This window comes from Zeus faber (assembly GCF_960531495.2).
Source record: "Zeus faber genome assembly, chromosome: 11".
NCBI classification, from domain to species: Eukaryota; Metazoa; Chordata; class Actinopteri; order Zeiformes; family Zeidae; genus Zeus; species Zeus faber.
Window position 1 is genome coordinate 32,136,918 of NC_137205.1, and position 20,000 is coordinate 32,156,917.

The 20,000-nt window shown below is 43.6% G+C and overlaps 1 protein-coding gene across 3 annotated transcripts in view; it reads right to left on the bottom strand.

The window, feature by feature from the left end:
* The window catches only part of sgsm3 (small G protein signaling modulator 3), a 47,763-nt gene that overhangs the window by 25,784 nt on the left and 1,979 nt on the right, over positions 1–20,000 (bottom strand). For 2 of the 3 annotated variants that reach the window (XM_080008797.1, XM_080008799.1), the window contains exons 2-9: positions 10,175–10,266; positions 5,794–5,879; positions 3,805–3,868; positions 2,444–2,655; positions 1,564–1,671; positions 978–1,121; positions 438–633; positions 76–221 (exon numbers count right to left, since the gene is read on the bottom strand). In XM_080008797.1, coding sequence (XP_079864923.1) covers positions 76–221; positions 438–633; positions 978–1,121; positions 1,564–1,671; positions 2,444–2,655; positions 3,805–3,868; positions 5,794–5,879; positions 10,175–10,181 — 963 coding nt within the window. In that variant the 5' untranslated portion in view covers positions 10,182–10,266. The remainder of the gene's footprint in view (positions 1–75; positions 222–437; positions 634–977; positions 1,122–1,563; positions 1,672–2,443; positions 2,656–3,804; positions 3,869–5,793; positions 5,880–10,174; positions 10,267–20,000) is intronic. The other variant, XM_080008798.1, reaches the window with a different exon arrangement.

Consider the following 20,000-nt stretch of genomic DNA (forward strand, 5'->3'; position numbering starts at 1 on the left):
TTTCAAAGTCGGAAGCCGCCAAATGACCCTAAAGTGCGCGGTGGCTCACATTTGCAAGAAAGCTGCAGGGGGTACCTTGATCTTGAGCATTCCCAGAGTGACCTGGAAGAGAACCAGCGAGCCCTGGTAGAACAGCAGGTCCCAGATCCTCAGGAGAAGCCGGATGTCCACGACGCTGGCGAAGGACGTCAGGAACCAGTGGAGCGTGATGAGGGATAACTCTGTAGGGAGAGAACAACGTTGACACCATCCTTCCATCTGCCTTACACTCTGTGTATGTAGTTATTTTTTGCTTGTAAGCTTTAAACAAGCTATTTCCATTGATGCTCCTCGCTAAAGATGGACGTCTTAAAGTACCAAACTGCTCAAACAAACCCTTTACTATGGTACAGAGAGAAATAAAACACCAACACCACTTGGACGAAACCCCAGCCCACCGATGTCGTGCTCCTGCAGGAGGCCGTCCAGGGCCGGCAGGTACTGGACGATGAGCTGACGGAGAACCCTCTGGTCCGTCTGGACGCCCAGCAGGGTGGAGGAGAAGTAGGACGGAGGGAGGAGGTCCTCAATCAGAGCACACATCATCCACAGCACGTCCTCCTCCTCCAGGAACAGCAGGAGGCAGGAAACTACCTGGAGGGAGGAGGTGAATGGATGGTCAGCTTTCCACACTGGAACATTTTATACCAAGAGTTTACTCCATGACACTGGTTGACTGGTCTCAAGCACTGAACAGAAATCTCTCTCTCTCTCACACACACACACACACACACACACACACACACACACACACACACACACACACACACACACACACACACACACACACACACACACACACACACACACACACACACACGGAATATCACAGGTTTTCAGTAGGTATTCCAGTACATGCATTTCAGAGGATGTAATTCAAGCACCTCAAGGACCTGGTAAGAACTCATTTTAAAAAGCCGTGCTTGACCCTCTCTCACCATGCCGGTGCCCTGGCAGTAGCCAATATCCGGGTAGAGCCAGGCCAGGCCACGCAGCACCCTCCTGAGCCGGGGAACCCCGACACTGGACAGAGTGCTGAAACAGGCATTGGACGGCATGGTACGCAACAAGTCCTTCTCTATCTGACGGAGGGAAAGAGGGAGAGAGAGGGAAGGGAGGAATGATGCAAGGGAAAAGAAGAAAGAAAAAATAGAGAGAAAGAATCAAGAGAAGAAAAAAGAAACAAAGAAACAGGGGAAAGAGACAGGAAGCAAAAAGAAAGAGAAAATGAAAGAAAGAAAGCAGAGTGAATTGAAAGTAAGGGGGGGGAGGGGAAACAAAAGGGAAAAAGAAAGTGAGACAAAGAAAGAGATGAGTTGAAAATAAAAATAAAAAAAGGAATGAAGAAAGAAAGAGAATGAAAGAAAGAAAGGACGTCAGGATAGCCCAGTGCTCCACTGTGATGTAGAGACATCATTTCTTCTTTTTAATGAAGGCGTTTGAATTCATCAGCAGACATGTTGATACGTCATTGAAAATCCTCTGAAAGCCCCTGTGATGGTGATGGTGTTGGCGGTGAGGTACCTGCTTGGAGGTGGAGGTGTCGTCGTTGGAGCCGTTCTTGATGATTTCCTTGTAGGAGATCTCGGAGGTTCTCTTCTTCTGCAGCGCTCCAGAGAGCCTCATCCAGAGCTGCAGGGTCAGTTCAACACGTCAGCGCATCATCAAGGACACAGAACCTGCATCGTCCCGTCATCACTACGGTTCATATGGCATGTGAACCGCCCATCGAGTGAAAAACTGAACCGTCATAGTGAAATACAGTTTTACTATCGCTGTTACTTTTTTAAGTCATGATTCCATGAATGTGGATGCACTGTGTCGCTGCTACTTTACCACATGTGGGAATAATGGAATTAAATTCAGTTACTGGGGACGGATGTAAACATATTTTTATCCATTCACTACCATGTTCAACGGAAGAAGGTATCCTGCCTGCCTCACATTGCACTTTAATATAACAATTGACTATAATATTTTATATATTTTAATATTTTATTTAAAACATTGGACATCTTGGATGTTGTTTTCATTGAAGACCACATGAAAAGTTCCTTGTTTTAAGTGTTTACAGAATAAATGGAAAGCAAAGTCATATTTACTCCCTTTGTTTTGCTGATTTGAGAAATTATCCGATCTGGGAGTTTTGAGATCCCTTGCAGCCCTAATATTCTGGATTGAAGATTCAAGATTCATCAAAAACAAAAATATATACAGTAATAGATATAAAGCCACGCCTTAAAGTGCTCATACGTGTGTTGGTCCAATTGGGGCTTGTTTTCCAGTAGGTTTACAACTGCATCTCACCAAATTCCTGGGGGGGGTGGGGGGTGTTTCTCTCTCTCAATAACGTAAATGAAATGAACATCTAAAAGATGTTTTGGGGTCATGGGTGGCCACCGACCTGCGGCCTCATGCTGTGGGGGATCCCTCCCAGCACCAAGGAGCGCAGGCGGTCGGACCGCAGCAGCACGGGGGCGATCAGGTCCCAGGTCAGGTCTCCCACTGCGTGGTTGTGGGTGAACTCCAGGTGGGCCTGCCAGCGGAGGCGCTGCTGGGGGTCCTCGTGCTGGGGGGAGCCTTCACCGCCCAGCCACGCCTGGGGCTCCTCGCCATCTGGGGGGGGGTTTGACATGAAGAAACAGAAATGTGTAACGGAGCTCAAGAATATTCACTATTGACTATTTAAGTAAGAGGTAAGGCAGCCGGTCATTACCGATACTGACCGTCTGGCTGCACATTATCCTGCTTAGTACACAGATTCTTACCAAACCAATAATATATTGAGACAGAATACTGCTCTAAAATTATGTTATAACTAGTATGCGTTGAGAACTTTCGCTGAGAAAAACAGTCACAACAACGTACCAAACATTGCAACTAACAACCCCATACATGTGATGAACATACTGTTATTACCATTACTAATGACAACATGATTGATGATGCACATTGATGCTGAGAACCTCCCGTTCCATCACATCCCAAATGTGTTCTATTGGATTCAGATCCAGTGAGGCCACTTCCCAGAACAACTGTTTACACAAGGCAGGTTTGGTCCATGGATTCATGCATTTGCCGCCAAATTCTGACCCTCCACTCGTGTGCCTCAGCAGAAATGGAGATTGATCAGACCCGGCTACGTTTTTCCAGTCTTCAACTGTCCAGTTTGGTTGAGCCTGTTCCCACTGCAGCCTCAACTTCCCGTTCTTCTGACAGAAGTGGAACCCGACATGGTTCTGCTGTTGTAGTCCATCCGCCTCGAAGTTCAATGTGTTGTGGTGACATGTTGTTCTGCTCTCCACATTGAAGAGTGGTGAGTGACGTAGCCTTTTTGTCAGCTCCAGCCGGTCTGACCGTTCTGTTAACCTCCCTCATCAACAAGGTGTTTCTGTCCGCAGAAGTGCCGCTCGACGGGAGGTGTTTTGTTTTTCGCACAATTCTGAGTCAACTCTAGAGACTGTTGAGCTTGAAAATCCCAGGAGATGAGCAGTTAGAGAAATACTCAAACCAGCCCGCCTGGCACCAACAATCACACTGCGATGGAAAACACTGACATCACGTTGTTTTACCGCTCTAATGGCTGATGTGAACATGAACTGAAAGCTGCAGACCGCAATTGCGCGCGCGCGCGCGCACACACACACACACACACACACACACACACACACACACACACACACACACACACACACACACACACACACACACACACACACACACACACACACACACACACACACACACACACTATGTGTGTGTTACCTTCACTCTCCATCTTGAAGCCAAACTCATCATAATGGAGTTCAGATTCCTCTGTGGGATCCTTCTGTCAAAACACATAGAATTGCAAAAATGTTTATTGTTAGGGTTATTTATCTGGTCTATTGTTAGGTTTAGTTTAATTGGGTTTTTTTTCTATTTTTATTCCATCATTATTTTGCCTGTGTTTTGAGCTGCTGTGACACTGCACTCTCCCTGAATAAGTATCTATCTATACTGTTTATCGATAGATTTCTTGGAGACGTGGTGTGGATTTGTGGAGTTTACAGTAACACCCACTCAGTTCAGCGCTTGGTCACCTCATTACCGCACAGCAGATCCTATCGCACTATGGCACAAACAGAGTTCTTCTCAGCGCTTTCTGTTGTGGTGTAGGTGACGTAATATTTTACTTTCCCTGTATATTATCGCAGTTTGATTTGTTTGGTGATATGTGGCTTGTAAGCTGCTTCTTTTAAATATATATTTTTTCTCATTCACAAAGATCGACTGCTTTGTAGACTTAATGCAGAGACTATAACTGACAGACAATCAAGTAATAGTTTCTGTAACAGGCATTTAAACCTACCCATTGATTGTTATCCATCCCGTACTAATGCATAGATATTTATTCATGCTGCACAGTATTTGCATCTGTATTTATATTTTATACCCCACAGTCACACCTACAGCCATACTGCCACTTCTCCTTTAAACTTCTCCTCTGAATAGAATCACACTTTGTATATTTGTCTATTATTTGAGTTTATGTATTTGGCTATTTTTCTATATGTGGCTATTTTTGTATATTTGGCTATTTGACTGTTTAGGTTTTTTTTTTTATGACATTTGTAACCCACCTTACCAAAACCTGTCATTTTGCACATTTCTAGAATGGCCAGGAGCAGCCAAATAAGTTGAAAAAAACCTTTCTTGAAGAAAAATTAGATTTTTCCACATTCATGTTCCTTTTGTGTTTTTTTTAATCTCTCAACGTATTTTCAAAACTGAGTTTGATTTATAAATAGTATGAAAATGTTAAACCGTGGATTTAAATATTCCCGTTTGATGACATGTGGGAACACAGGTCACTTACCGAGACGCTGAACAGCACTGAACAACGCCGCTCGATTGTTTCCTTTAAAGTGAGCGTCCAGGTGAAAGTCATTCCTCCATGTTCCATGTGATGTGAAGTCACAATGTGAAACCGTTTTGATAGAATTCAACCTTTAAATCGTACTTCTTTTACACACACGGAGCCACTGTTGTGAAATGGCCAAGAAGAAAAACCCTTTGCGTCACGCACCTACGTCACTTCAGTAAACAGACGGTTAAAGCGCAGCACGGGGGTGTTTCCGTCTCACTTGTCTGTGAAAACTTTCTCCCCCCTATCGTTATGGATTAGATGAAGCGGGTGGAGGAAGCTCTGAATCATACCTCGGACCTTAATCTGACCAGTGCGATGGATCCAAGTCAGTGTAAGCAGCGCGTACTGGACTTCATTTTCCATGATGATAGTCAGTTCTCCAACAGCGACGCTGAATGTGATGTTACTCCGGACTTGGAGAACATTTCAAACAACGGATTTCAAACTTAATGTGACGATGAAACTGAATATTTTCAAGAACCACCGGAGGAGACCGAGGACACGTCCGTTGTTGTTACAACGGAAGAAGTTGATGACGTGATAAAGTCTGTTGAGGTTGGTGACAGACTTTCAGATTTTCTGAGACTCATAATATTGATAGACTCTACATTTTGTTGTGTTGTTTGTACTTTTTGACTCCAAAATAATGCCCCTAAAGTAAAGTGGGTCACATTTGACTGTACAGCAATATAAATGTACTTGGCTGAATAAACATATTCTGTAAATGATATTGGTTTGATAAAATTGAACTGATGTTGATCAGACTCAGAATCTGAGGCATTTCACCTCGACTACATCGTCAAGTTCTAGATGAGGGAGCGAGTGAGCGAGCGAGGTGTCCTCACTTGGTGGTACTTGGCCAGGATGTCCTGGGGCCACATGCTGGGGGTGAGGGCCGAGAAGGGGCCGCCAGGGGCCGGAGTGTAGCTACCTGAGGACACAAAAAACACAGGAGAGACCATGATAAATTTTCAATTAAAGAATACACATGCTCACAACCCCATAATATTAGAAAATAAACAATCTGAATTACTCCCATAAAATCGATTTAGACAACGTTATAAACATGTAAATTATAAACCTAAGGTTATGAGGGACTTGACAAGATTCAAGATTTTTTATTTGTCACATACATATACATACTTCCATACATATATGCAGTGAAATGTAATGCAACGCACCCGGTGATAGCACACAATATGTCCTAGGAAAAAATAAAAAAATAAAATAAAATAAAATAAAAAGTAGAAAATTCCTTTCTAATAGACCGACTAACTGACTCCTAAAACGTAATACAGTAAGTGGAATACTTATAGAATAAGATAAAATATATAGAATAAAATACAATAAAAATAAATAGAAATAAAATGGAATAGGTAGAAGGAATATGCCTATGTATATACAGATATGTGCATTTAAAGTGGCATGTGAATTAAAGTGGCATGTGAATGTGAATAGTGTGAGGTAGTGTTTGGGATAATACAGCACAGTATACAACAGTACGGCGCAGCAATACGGCATCACGAACAACCCTGAACAGTGATACAGTATGCGGTACAGTATGCTACATACAGTACAGTAGGTAGTGGAGCCTAGTGCATGGCTCAGTTAGGACCCCTGGTGAGGTCAGCGTTGACAGTTCTGATGGCTTGAGGGAAGAAACTCCGTCTCAGTCTCTCGGTTCTCGCTGCGTGACTGCGGAGGCGCTTGCCTGATGCAGCAGCTGAAACAGTCCGTTGTTGGGGTGATGAGGATCCTTCATGATCCTGCAGCTCTGCTACTACACCTCCTGGTGTATAACTCCTGCAAGGGGGGGGAGGGTAGTTCCAGTGGTACGTTCAGCTGAACGCACCACCCTCTGCAGGACCCGCCTGTCCTGGGCAGTACAGTTCCCAAACCAGGCAGTGATGTTGCCTGTCAGGATGCTCTCCACTGCTCCAGAGTAGAAGGACTTGAGGATCCTCACCGAGACCCGGAATTTCCTCAGCTTCCTGAGGTGGTAGAGACGCTGCCTCGCCTTTCTCACCAGAGTGTCTGTGTGTACAGTCCATGTTAAGTCCTCTGTGATGTGGACTCCCAGATATCTGAAGCTGCTCACCCTATCGACAGAAGTCCCATTAATCCACAAGGGCGCGTGCGTCCTCGATTGTGATCCACGCCTAAAGTCCACAATCAGCTCCTTGGTTTTGCTGACATTCAGGTGGAGGCTGTTGTCCTGGCACCAGAGTGACAGGTCAGCCACCTCCTCACGGTAGGCCTTCTCATCGCAGTCGGTGATCAGGCCTACGACCACGGTGTCGTCAGCAAACTTGATGATGGTGTTGGAGCTGGACCTGGCCACACAGTCATGTGTGTACAGGGAGTACAGTAGGGGGCTGAGGATGCAGCCCTGGGGGGATCCTGTATTCAGGGTGAGGGAGCTTGACATGTACTTCCCCACCTTGACCACCTGGGCGCGGCCTGTGAGGAAGTCCAGGATCCAGGTGCACAGCGGACCATTCAATCCTAGCTCCATCAGCTTGACAGCCAGTCTGGTGGGAACTATGGTGTTGAAAGCTGAACTATAATCGATGAACAGCATTCTCACATAGGCCCCCTTCTGGCCATCCAGGTGCGTGAGCGTGGTGTGCAGTACCTGGGAGACCGCGTCATCCGTGGATCTGTTCTGCCGGTACGCGAACTGCAACGGGTCCAAGGTGCGGGGGAGGGAGGCGCAGATGTAATCCTTAATCAGCCTCTCGAAACACTTCAAGACCACCGAGGTGAGGGCCACCGGACGGTAGTCAGTCAGGCAGGTTGGAGAGGCGATCTTCGGGACAGGAACGACGGTGGACCTCTTGAAGCAGGATGGGACCACTGATTCAGCCAGGGAGATGTTGAATATTGTGGTGAACACCGGAGCTAGCTGGTTAGTACAGGTCTTCAGTACTCGCCCAGATATGCCATCTGGGCCCGCAGCTTTCCTGGTGTTCACCCGCATCAAAGCCCTCCTGACCTCGTGCACGGACACTGAGAGTGCGCGCTCATCCCCAGCGGTGTAACTCCAATTAGCCGGCGAGCTAGCGGTGCTGCTGCCAGACTCGAACCGCGCATAAAAGGAGTTCAGTTGGTTGGCCAGGGAGGCGTCCGCACTCGTGGCTGGGGAGGAGCTGCTCTTGTAGTTTGTTATTGTTCGCAGCCCCTCCCACAAGCGTCTTGTGTCCCCCCGCTCCATCTGCAGCTCCACGGTGTCTCTGTACGTCCGTTTAGCGTCCCTCACCGCCCTCCGCAGATTGTACGACGCCGCTTTGTAATTGTCCATGTTACCAGATACAAGTCCGTCGTTGAAAGCGGCCGTGCGCGCATTCAGAGCGCAGCGGATGGATTTATCAACCCATGGTTTCTGGTTTGGAAATATCCGAACTTTCACCGTGGGAACGATTTCATCCGCTAGCGTAGCCACAAAACTTACTACAGCCTCTGTAAACTCGCTGACGTCACTTGAACTTGTTTGGAACATGTCCCAGTCTACGTCAGTCAGAGCGTCCTGAAGCGCAGCCTCTGATTGGTCCGTCCACCGCTTCACTTCCCTCGTCATCACCAGATCCCGCGCGATCAGAGGCCTGTAAACAGGAAGCAGCGAGACCGCGGCGTGATCTGATTTCCCGAAAGCAGGAAGCGACACGGGCTTGTATCCGTTCTTGTAACGTGTGTAACAATGGTCCAGAGTTCTGTCTCCCCTGGTGGCACACGTGATGTGTTGGTGGAAATTCGGCAGAACTTTTTTAAGGTTAGCCCTGTTAAAGTCCCCAGTCACCACCACAGCCGCGTCGGGATGTCTGTTCTGAAATCCGCACAACACATCGTACAGAACCGACAGAGCTGCGTCGGTGTCCGCTTGCAGTGGGATATAAACGGCTGTAATGATGACCGTGCTGAATTCCCGGGGGAGATAAAATGGACGGCATAGTATGGTCAGCTGTTCCAGGTTCGGCGAGCAGGAGTGGGAGAGGAATTTGGTGTTGTTGGCGTTACACCAGCGGTTGTTTACCATTAGGCAGACGCCTCCACCTTTGGATTTCCCCGACTCTCCCGTTCTGTCGCCGGGAGCGGAACACGGAGAAGGCCTCGGCTGGACGTATGGCTTCATCCGGCACCAGTGGGTTCAGCCATGTTTCCGTCAGGCAGAGGACGCAACAGTTCCTCGTGTCACGCTGGAATTGAATCCTCGCTCGAAGTTCATCCATCTTGTTCTCCAGGGACTGGACGTTAGCAAGAAGGATGCTTGGCAGAGGTGGACGGTAAGGTTGCGTCCTCATTCTGACCCGAATGCCGCCTCGTTTACCTCGGTGCTTCCTCCGTGGGCCGGCTCGTGGAACAGCGACTCCATTTTTGTTGTTGTAGTTGTTGTTGCGAGTGTTCCCGCGTAGGATTTCCGCCGGCCACTCTGCTCCCACGGATTAAAAAGTCCCAAAGTTGTTCATTTAGGGAAATTTTTATATCCATGAGTGCATCGCGGTCGTATGAGTTAATTGTTGATGTTTTTCTGGCAAACATTGTGATAAAAAAAGGAAAAAAATACTAAAGAGTAAGAAAATAACCGGAGCGCCGGCGCAGGCGACCGCTAGGGGCGGCGCCACTATCGCCTTGACATTAAGAACTACAAATATATAATTCCATTAGAGATCAAGAAGATGGTGACTGTCTTAGTGCACATTATCCTGGTACTTATCAAATAAAATAATATATTGAGACAAAGTATTGATTTGAAATGATTTGTCTGTAATCCTGGAACAGGGACATTCAGCTCCGCTTTGGCCGCCTGATCTCTACATTTTCCTCAGCATTTAGTTTTGATTTAGTTTACACGACTACCAGTTATGTATATTACCTGTACTTTCACTTACAGTACTGCAGAGTAAGTGCCATCTGCCCACATGGGTCTCACTAGTCAGAATCGAGCTACTACTCCATGTTAGCTTTGTTCTTTTTATTTCATCTTGACTTCTTTGCTGTTGTAACCTGAATTTCCCCACTGCAATTAATAATCTTAATAAAGTGCTATCTTGTTTTGCTTTTCAGTGATAACAGAGTGAGATAAAATGTCATCTCCCTCAGACTTGAACATTTAATTGAAACCACTCCAGAAATCAGAAGTCTGTTGTTTTTAATAAAACACACAGATTAACAATATATACACAAGGGGGAACAGAGGCTGCCGGAGCGTCTTGAAGAGCTGGTGTTTACCTGACATGCTGGTGGGCAGCAGGGGGAGCAGCAGCTTTTTGTGGAGGACGGGTCCACTGCGGAATGAAGGAGGTCAGCAGACTGCATCCACCCTGAGGAGGAGACAAACAAAGCCTTCATCAGTCTGCATGAGGAGGAGAAGGAGGAAGCTGCTGTTCTGATGTTTACACTGGATGACAGCTCTAGGCAGGAACAGTGTCCTGAAGCCATCTATAAAAATATTTTTATTCTTTGGATCATTGGTTCATGAGATGGAATAAGTGCATGCAAGTCATTTAAAGTGGTAAACCACAAGATTATTTTGTTAATAAAATCCCAAATTGTATATTTTACTGTATTTAGCTGGCACTTGATAAGGAACAGCCATTCAATGTATTTGCTTGATGTGCGTGCTCCTCTGCATGTTGTCAGTCGGTTGCCGGGTCCGCCGGATTCAAATACGATTCAAGGACTTGTAATGTAAACCACCAACACGGAAGATATGATTTATTGGCACTTTTGAAAAATGTGAAATCCATTAAACATCTCAAAATATTAAGAGTCAAATGGATCAATTGATGGTCCTCATTCTGTTTTATAGCTTGATTAGGAAAACAGGACAATTCTTTTCACAATTTATTTCCCTCTTGATGTAAACTTAAAGATTGCAGAAGAAGTTCTATAAAAGCCCCAGTTCTCATAGCTATGTGATCGACTGCTGCACCAACTGGGGGATAAACACTTATTTTGACTTGAATGTGTCTGTGTTGTTTGTCCAAATAAAACCAAGATTTGAATACACGCACACACGCATGACTGGTTTATTTCTATACAGTAGCACCACTAGTAGAGATGGCATGGATCAGATGCCCAGCGTCCGTATTGGGCCGATAACAAACAGAAGCCGGATCAGAGATCAGGGAAAAAAGAAGGAATCCGATGTGATCCTCTCACAAACCTGACCTGAATTATGATGTTAACACTTTAACATATGACTATTGTGGTGTGAAGAGAAGTGAAGTTGGCCACACGATAACAGCAGCCATTTGCGGCCTCAGGTTACCATGACAACAGTGATTCAATACAATAAACTTGACCAAGAACTTTCTGACAGCTGCTAATAAGAAAAACCACAAGAGTCAAGGAGAGGTGAGAGTTAGAGGAAAAATACTGGTTTGGTATCCGTGTTGGCAGAAACTCAAGACCATTCAACCAATAGATTTGTTGTCTGCTGCTGTTTCAGTGTTAAATATGATTTTCAACACAGTCTGTCTCTAGTTCTATTATTTATATTAACACTCCAAGTATCTCTCTGCTGAGGGCATTCGTTTTCACAGCACACTGTGGAAGGGTTAGTTGCTCAGTGTGTAATGAGATCCAGAAATCTGCCAATAACTTCTGGGAAAGAAAATAAATGAAGAAATAAAAATTGATTTGGAGTGGCCCCCTGACTGTGATTTCAATCAGGCTTCCCTGCTCGCCTGGGGCGCTGTTGGCACCGTGCTCCGAGCAGGTTATCTCCCAAACAGGAGCCTTTCTGTGTGGAGTTTTCATGTTCTCCCCGTGCTCACATGGGGTTTCCTCCACCTAACGTCAGTAAGGACCCCCACTAAAAACATGCACCCATCATGGTCTTACCAGCGATGGACACTCGTCACCAGGTCCCCGGGCGTAGACGAACGCTGCCCCCTGCTCCTGGCTGCCCCCCCGGAGGAAGCACATGCCAGGATGGGTCAAATGCAGAGGCCTCATTTCACTGGCCACCATCCAAAGCACGTGTATGTGTCTGTGTGCATGTGTTGTAGTGTGGTGTGTTGTGTGATAATTAAAGATTCTTCTTCTTCTTCTGCTCAGCAGCAGACAGGTAGAGCTGAGGGGGCTGATGAGAACGAGGCGGGCAGCGACCCACTCAGGTGGTGGGGGCAGTACGGAATCAAAGCTCACCATCATTAAGCATTTTCAGTCGATATAGGAGCACTGCTTTAATGCAGAGTCAGATTTATTAAATGATGGCCCGAGTGATCCTGATCATTTTCGTGAAATCATGGAGATTCTACAATCATACGTTTCCGTCCAAATTCAAGAGGAATTTGGAGGCACTGTAAGAATTAGGTGTGTTTCCATCAGTTGAGTTTAGACTACAACTAACTGTTGAATATGGCTGTGCAACATGTCCCTGCTATACAGTCGCCTAGCTTTCATCTGGGATTTTATTAATCATAATATAGTGATGTGGTCAAATGTTGTCCTTCAGGAGCATTCCAGTAAAGCAACACCAGTTCCTGAATTTCATAGACAGTTCTCGATGTTCTAACCAACACATCTACGTCAATGCGGAACTAAATATCAACATTAAAAATGATTGATTCTAAAAATATTTCTGTATAAATTTTATAATGCAATACATCATTAAATAAATAAGCAATATCGGTGAATCAATCAAGTTTTGTTTGTCCGATGTACCAAGCACTACTAGTTACTGTGTGATGCAATGTTTTCCGTTTGGGTCACACCCTGGTCAGTCAGTCGTTGACAGTCTAATATAGTGATTGCATTTCATGTCATGATAAATAGATATTTGTAAAGATGTCATCTTGTAAACAGTTTTATTTATAATTCCATTTGGCCATCACACATAGCGTTCAAACACATTTCCAAAGGGCCCAATCAAAGGCTTCATAACTCCTCTTAATTCTTATTATTGCATTTGTCATAAATGGAGGCTATAAAAGACGGCCATCTCTGCAGTCTCAGTGCTTTAAGTTTTTATGGTCCTCCTGAGCCAACCATGCTCTCATCCTCTTATCGCTATGGTGATGAAGGTCCACAAACACCCCCCCGGGTCCCTAGCAATGGTCGTCATGGTGACAGTGTTCAAAGTTCAGGTTCAAAGTGTACTTTATTTACATTTACATTTAGTCATTGATCAGACGCTTTTATCCAAAGCGACTTACAATTGTTCAAACACTGACGGACGCAGCCATCAGGAGCAATGAGGGGTTAAGTGTCTTGCTCAAGGACACTACAGCATGCTAGCAGGAGGAGCCTGGGATCCAACCAGCAACCTTTGGATCACTAGACCACCAGCTCTACCGCCTGAGCTACCATCCCCGTACAGTACAATCCCCGTATTGTCAATCGTACCATGCAACACGTAATTACACAGCGGATCAAAATTGTGTTTCCCCATACTCCAAATGTGTAAGTAATATTAGTGCTTGTAGACAGGTGAGTTAAGTGATTAAGCAAGTTTACGCTGAATGGCTGACTGTCATGTGTGCCTCTGCAGTCTGCTCACAGGCAAAAAGCTGTGAAGTTTTCACTAAGGGAACTGTGGAAAAAAATTGAAAAGCAGAGCCTTATGCAGACACACACGCCATTCTACTTATAATAGCTTACTTTCTATAGCTCAATAGCTACAGAAAAACCCCACACTTGAGCATTATAAGAAATCCCCCCCCTCCCCCCAAAGAAATGTAGGATACTGACTGCCTGCAAATATGTTTGGAAGCCAAAGACTTTGGAGATCCGACTAGGTGTCTGTTAGAAAATCACATTAAGAGGCATCCAATCAGAATCCAGTTACGCAGAGACACACTGACCTCTGATGGCGACAACAATATGGAACCCTTTAATATTATTAGACACTGTTGTCATGGAAGCTGTTCCACTGGTTTGAGAGACCAGCACAATAATATTCAACAGGGGCCTAAACGAGTCACATCACGATGGCTTGGGCGTGAAAAAAAAAAAACAAGCTATGAGGGCAGCATGAGAGGACCCAGTCATCACATCAGACGCTGATTATCCACACACAGAGACGTCTGCAGCCACAACAGCCTGATGATGTTGGTCTGTCAAACAGGCGAGCCAGCGTTCAAACAAACCGCCCAGTCATTCACTCCAGCAGCAGGCTCGCAGTGCCCCAATATGGATTTGGGACTTAAAGAGAGATGAGAAATCAATTTGAGGTTTGGAGGAATGCCACCCCAGTTCCAAACGAAACTTGCATGCAGCTGAGGAGGAATATGGATTTCTGCAGCATTCCAGTTCACATGAATAGTCTGTAGTCTGCTGCCTTCATACATCGACAGTCTCGCTTGGAAACTGTACAGAAACTACCGGGTTACATTTGCTCATTGAAAAGGAAGATTGTTTTTACAAAGTCAAAAAATAAATCCCTTGATTGGAAGAACAATAGCAGTGCTGAGAGAGATAACCTAGGTGATCCACCAAAGCCAGACCCCACAGTAACAATTTGCACTAAAACATTATTTTTCCATCATTGGGAACCAGGGATGCAAATTTCAAGGAATTTTGTGAATCGATAGTTGTTAACCTTAACAAACAATCGTCGACGACCTACACGACGTCGCACACCTCAGAGATTTTGTGACATGGCATGAGGGGCGCTTCTCCTCATTTAATTTCATTATGGAGAAGTTCCAGGAAAGACTCGCTGAGCTCCTTTGCACATTCAGGAATATTTAGTGCAAGTCAAATATTTAAACAATATTACATTTTTTGCCATTCTCTGTGTGGGAATGAGCTGGATGTTACGTAGCAGGTGAAGTCTGGTGCTGATATGGGCAACGACAGGCTAATAAAATGACTCAACATTAAAATTGTAATTATTATATATAAAAAGACACAAAATGATTGTTCAATGTATTTTATTAGAGTCATCACCACAGCAACATAATGTTTGTTTTGTTTTGCCGTTGTACCTACCATCCCCTTCCCGTCTAGCGTGTTCCATCTGAATGCAGCTTTAGTTGTTGCCTCCCGTGGTGCCTCCCTGTTGGAAGGCAACACTTGCCTCACTCGTGACTCACCCGTGACTGATGCTAATCACGCATGATTAGCATCAGTTTGAAATTGCCCTTCGGGGTTGGATAAACTATCCATCTTTTAAATTGATCCAGTGTTGAGAGAAGAACACGTCTGTGATGGCACTGCTGTACCAGGTATTGCAGCTTGGTGCATGATTCCCCACTAATTTGTGTTGAGGCTCAATTATCAAAAAATAAGTCTTAGTTAAAAAATAGTTTTCCTTTAAGTAATGAGCTTTATGCAACACTGTCGTCCAGCTTGTTCATTGGACATAGAGGGAACTTCATAAAGTGTTAGAGTGGGACTCCAAAAAAGTACATTAAACTAAATTATTTTGTGTCTGTTATTATATACAATAATTCTAGTCATGTTGAATCATTTTATTAGCGTTTCATTGTCCATATCTGCACCAGACTTGAACTGCTACATAACATCTTGCTCATTTCGTCTCGAGGACGGCAAAAGGTTAAAATATTTAACTCGCCAAAGACGAGTGCGAACCAACTCAGCGAGTCTTGCCACTGAATTTTCCATTTTGAACTCAAGACAAATGTGGAGAAACGCTCTGCCCCAAGTCACAACATCTCAGAGGTGATCAACGTTGCGTTGTGTAGGTCCCCATGCGCCACGGCTCCACCCCCTGGTGACGTCATGAGCTCTTATCTTATCCATTAATCGACAATTGTTCGTTCAGGTAAGCAACTATCGAATAAGGAAATTCCTTTGGATTTGTATCTCTAATAGTCACATTTTGGTAGCCCATGATACACTGTTGGACTGCTAATAGCAGTACAGCCCTTGTCAATCAAACATTGTTGAGAAAGACAATGAGACTTCCTTTGAACTGCAAAGACAAAAATCTAATTGAAATCAACTTTCCTAGATGATGTGGTCAAAGAATGTTAACCTGTCACAAATTACATTGGAGAGCTTCAAACCCTCCTGTTGACTTAGTTGCAGACTCTACTGCGCTTAAGATAAGAAGCCTGTCATGGCTGCATGGACACAAACAAACAGGCTTCAGACGCCGTGGAAAGTGTTTGCACTCATGAGCCGACACCCTGCAGCACTAACTGAAATTTCAACACATCCTGCTATTTGATTGCACTTTGTAAATCAGCAGAAAACTACCTTCACGATAATAATATATTTTAAAAACCTATAAATGAACTCAAATGTATAAATCTTGGAATCAAAATAGGACTTTCTTCACATTTATTCAGCCCCCTAAAGGTTATATCTACTGAATTACATTTTACTAAAAAAAATAAATAAATAAAACAAGAATGCCAAGATATGGCACCAAACAAAAATAATTTATCCCAAACAAGAAGCTGAGTATGTGTGTGCGCTCAATGCAGTATTCTGTGGGCTCGAATGGTTGGATTGTTTCCTTTGCCACATGGATAACTGCAATCAGACGAAAAACAAGGTGAAATTAAACTCAGCAGCAAAACTTATGGTGGTGTTTGTGCTGGCGTATCATTAACGTAATATGTTTTGTGAACTGGACGCGGAGACGGTGCAGAAAAGAAATGTTTTAATCGTCCCAGGCCACAATCAATAAATTGTGGAGGCCAATATCGACATCGGGATTAATATACGCCGGTATATGTATACATATACGGTATATGTATTAGGGATGGCCATCATGGCTGACTAGTGCAGGGGTCACAGGCAGTCAAAAGTTGATAAGTTGATACTCGTCAGAGGTCAGCACTCAGAGGTTCAGAACCTGTATTGAAAACAGAAAAGTATTGTATGTCCATATCTACATAGTGAACATAGTTAATAACATAAACTTCACCATGGGCCAAAGGTGATTGATCAAAAACGTGGCACCTTTTTTAAAACCATTTCATAATTCAAGTTTAGGGTCTATTAGGGTTATTCGACTACTCAGATTATGATGCCCATCCATAATGTTTGTAGTGTTATATAATATAATCATGCTACAGAGGTAAAGTTCAGCACACTGAACTGTATGGTAACGTCCGATATGAAATGAGACACCATTGCATCAATTAGGGCTGTGCTGCAAAAATCGATATGTAAGTATATCATGACGTCCTCCTTGCTGACGCGCAGCGATGCAGACCCTTGTTAACTGATCAATGACAGTTATCAGACAAGATTAAAATGTACTATTTAAAATTGGGAAAAAATGTATATCGTGACTTTGCCAATATTCCAACTTGGCATGAGTACTTGATTTGGACGTCAGTATTCATTCAACGAAAAGAGTGATTGCATTTTTACCTGAGGGTGCTCAAAATAAGGTTGGGGGAAAAAGGATCGCATTACTTTCAATAATACAGTATGTCATCCAGCCACACACCGTTAATTCATTTTAAACAGTTTATTATACATAAAGCATCTTCATTTCATGACTCTGTATTTAACAGCCCAGCTAACTGTAGCCAGCAGGGTTTGGGGACCTCACCCGGGGTGCTGCATAAGCTGTCCTCTTAAGTGCCTGAAATAAAAGCCACGTGTGATTGCAGGTGTCGCCCCTATGAGTTGTATTTAAGAAATAGATAATATAGCCTATTTTCTTTTACCATGCAATTTTTTTTTTAATTACTTGAACAAAACAAACAAAAATAAATAAAATAAAATCTTTACCTCCTCAACTGATAGTACAGTATTAATTTGTTAAAATTTGAAAATACCTGATATATCAGGTGGGCATTCTTCCAGCAAATAGAAATGCACATAAAGTCAAATGAAACCAGAATGTTATTGATGCATCTTTAAACTAAGAGGAAACTAAAAAGGCCATTTTAATTTTAAAAATTAAAGAATAATTTATTTATTAAAGTTGCCTCTGCATCGAGATACATATCGTATTGGGAGGTGGTAGGCAATACTCAGCCCCGAGCATCAACATAGAACGAGAAAGTTTGTGAGAAAAATGTAAATGACAAACAAGAGAGCTGCCCATGAGGGTGCTGTAAGGAATACAAATACATGAAAGATGTTGAAATGAAGACTTTCTCTTTTTGTTTGGTGTAGTAAGCAAAACATTCTTATGTCGGGTGAGAAACTGCAATACATTTTTTTCAGGGTTTGCATTTCTAAGTATCATGTAGTTCTACTCGCTGATGAGAAAGTGATAGAATACAGCTGTCACAATTATTACATAACCCCCTGACGGCAATTATTTCAGCTGAACACCATCGTTTTGTAAGATCCTTCTGCAATCACAATATGATTGAAGCAGGATTGCCTGTAATAGTGCTCTTCTACATAGGATTTAAGCATATTATGATTAAATCGTATGTACTAGAGTACTGTTACAGGTTTATATTATAATTCTGTCATAAAATGAAAACCAAAAAAGACAATTACAGTTTAAATCACAAATATATATATGCGACAAATAATCTCTTGAATTTTAAATATTTGTATGGCAACATCAGGTCTGCAGGCTTCAAGGCTGCATATGAATTCTAATAATGCAAACCCCAGTCCCTTGGCAAATTTAAATTAGAGTTGGGACCGATGGGATACAATATCGGTATCGGGTGCCAATACTGTTTGTGAGCCCTTCCATGATTGCACTAACTGAAAATCCCTGTTCCAGCCGAGTGGCCCTGCCCGCCGCCCACGCCGCACGCCATAGACGCCACATTGACAATGTAATGTTGCAATGTAATTTCCCTACTTATATGCATGCTCGTATGTATATGACAAGTAAACATCTTGAATCTTAAATCTGTCAGAATCAGTATTCACATTCAGAACTGGAAAAAAATATGACCTTTATAAATACTAAAAGATTGTGCATGATGAGGTATTAGTTTTAGCACAATAAGATTTTACCTTAATGCCTATAATAGATAATAGTAGGTAATCAGCACCCAGCTTTTTGGTATAAACAATGCTTTTGATTCCTAAAAAACGTTCCATGTCTGCGTTACAATGAACGAGACTCTAGACACCATCTCGGGGGAAAGTGTTGTGTACTTCCTTTTCCCATGTATCCCATTGAATAACGAGTAGGAGCCACAGTAAACAATGTGAACCAACAGTGAAAATAATGGTAAAAAGCATGTTCAAATATGTCCCTTGTGGCTTGAGATTGGGTCATTGTTATTAACTTCTTCCCCCATTTCTTTAATTATGTTTTGAATTAAATTTACCTTCATCCATTGCATCTATTGAAATGTATATTTAAGGGTAAGATGAAACAAGCAATATAAATACAGTTTTAACCTTTTCCTGTCTTCTGTCCCTTAACCAGACTCCCCTCATCCGGTTCTAAGTCACGACAACAATGGTGAGTCATGTTTCACTTTCACAGCACCCACCCTGCGACATGCCAACGTGGACATGTTAGGGAAACAATGACACACACACACACACACACACACACACACACACACACACACACACACACACACACACACACACACACACACACACACACACACACACACACACACACACACACACACACACACACACACACACACACACCACTGTGTGAAAGAGGAATTCCTCCACAATGCTGACATAGTGGTGAATGTCAGGAAACCCCTCCCAGCCCCCAGCACTCCAAGGGATGAGGAGAGGAGAGTAAAACATAATAATACGCCATAAGGACCTTTAACCCTGTGCAAGACATTTGTACATCATCAGGGCCTCGGTTTTGGCAATCCATCAAAACACTCATAAGCCAAAGAGACTTAATATTATTAACAAACAGCAAGCTACTGTGAGGCATTGCAAGCAGCAACAGGTGAGTGAACTAGCTCAGATCAGGAGAAACAAACAGAACGCAACAATACGTTTATTTTGATGACAGAGTGTGGTGACTTGGTCGAAGGTAGTCCAGCAAGCTGTTCAACATCAAAGGACCCACAGTTTGATCCTCATCAGGCCACAGACCCCATTTGATGTGATCCAAACGTCTACATCTGTACGGGGCTTGAATCCCAGCTGATAAATGAATGGATAAATGAGGCAACAGTTGCAAGGTTGCCTTGGGCAACTAACTTTGGGTCATTGT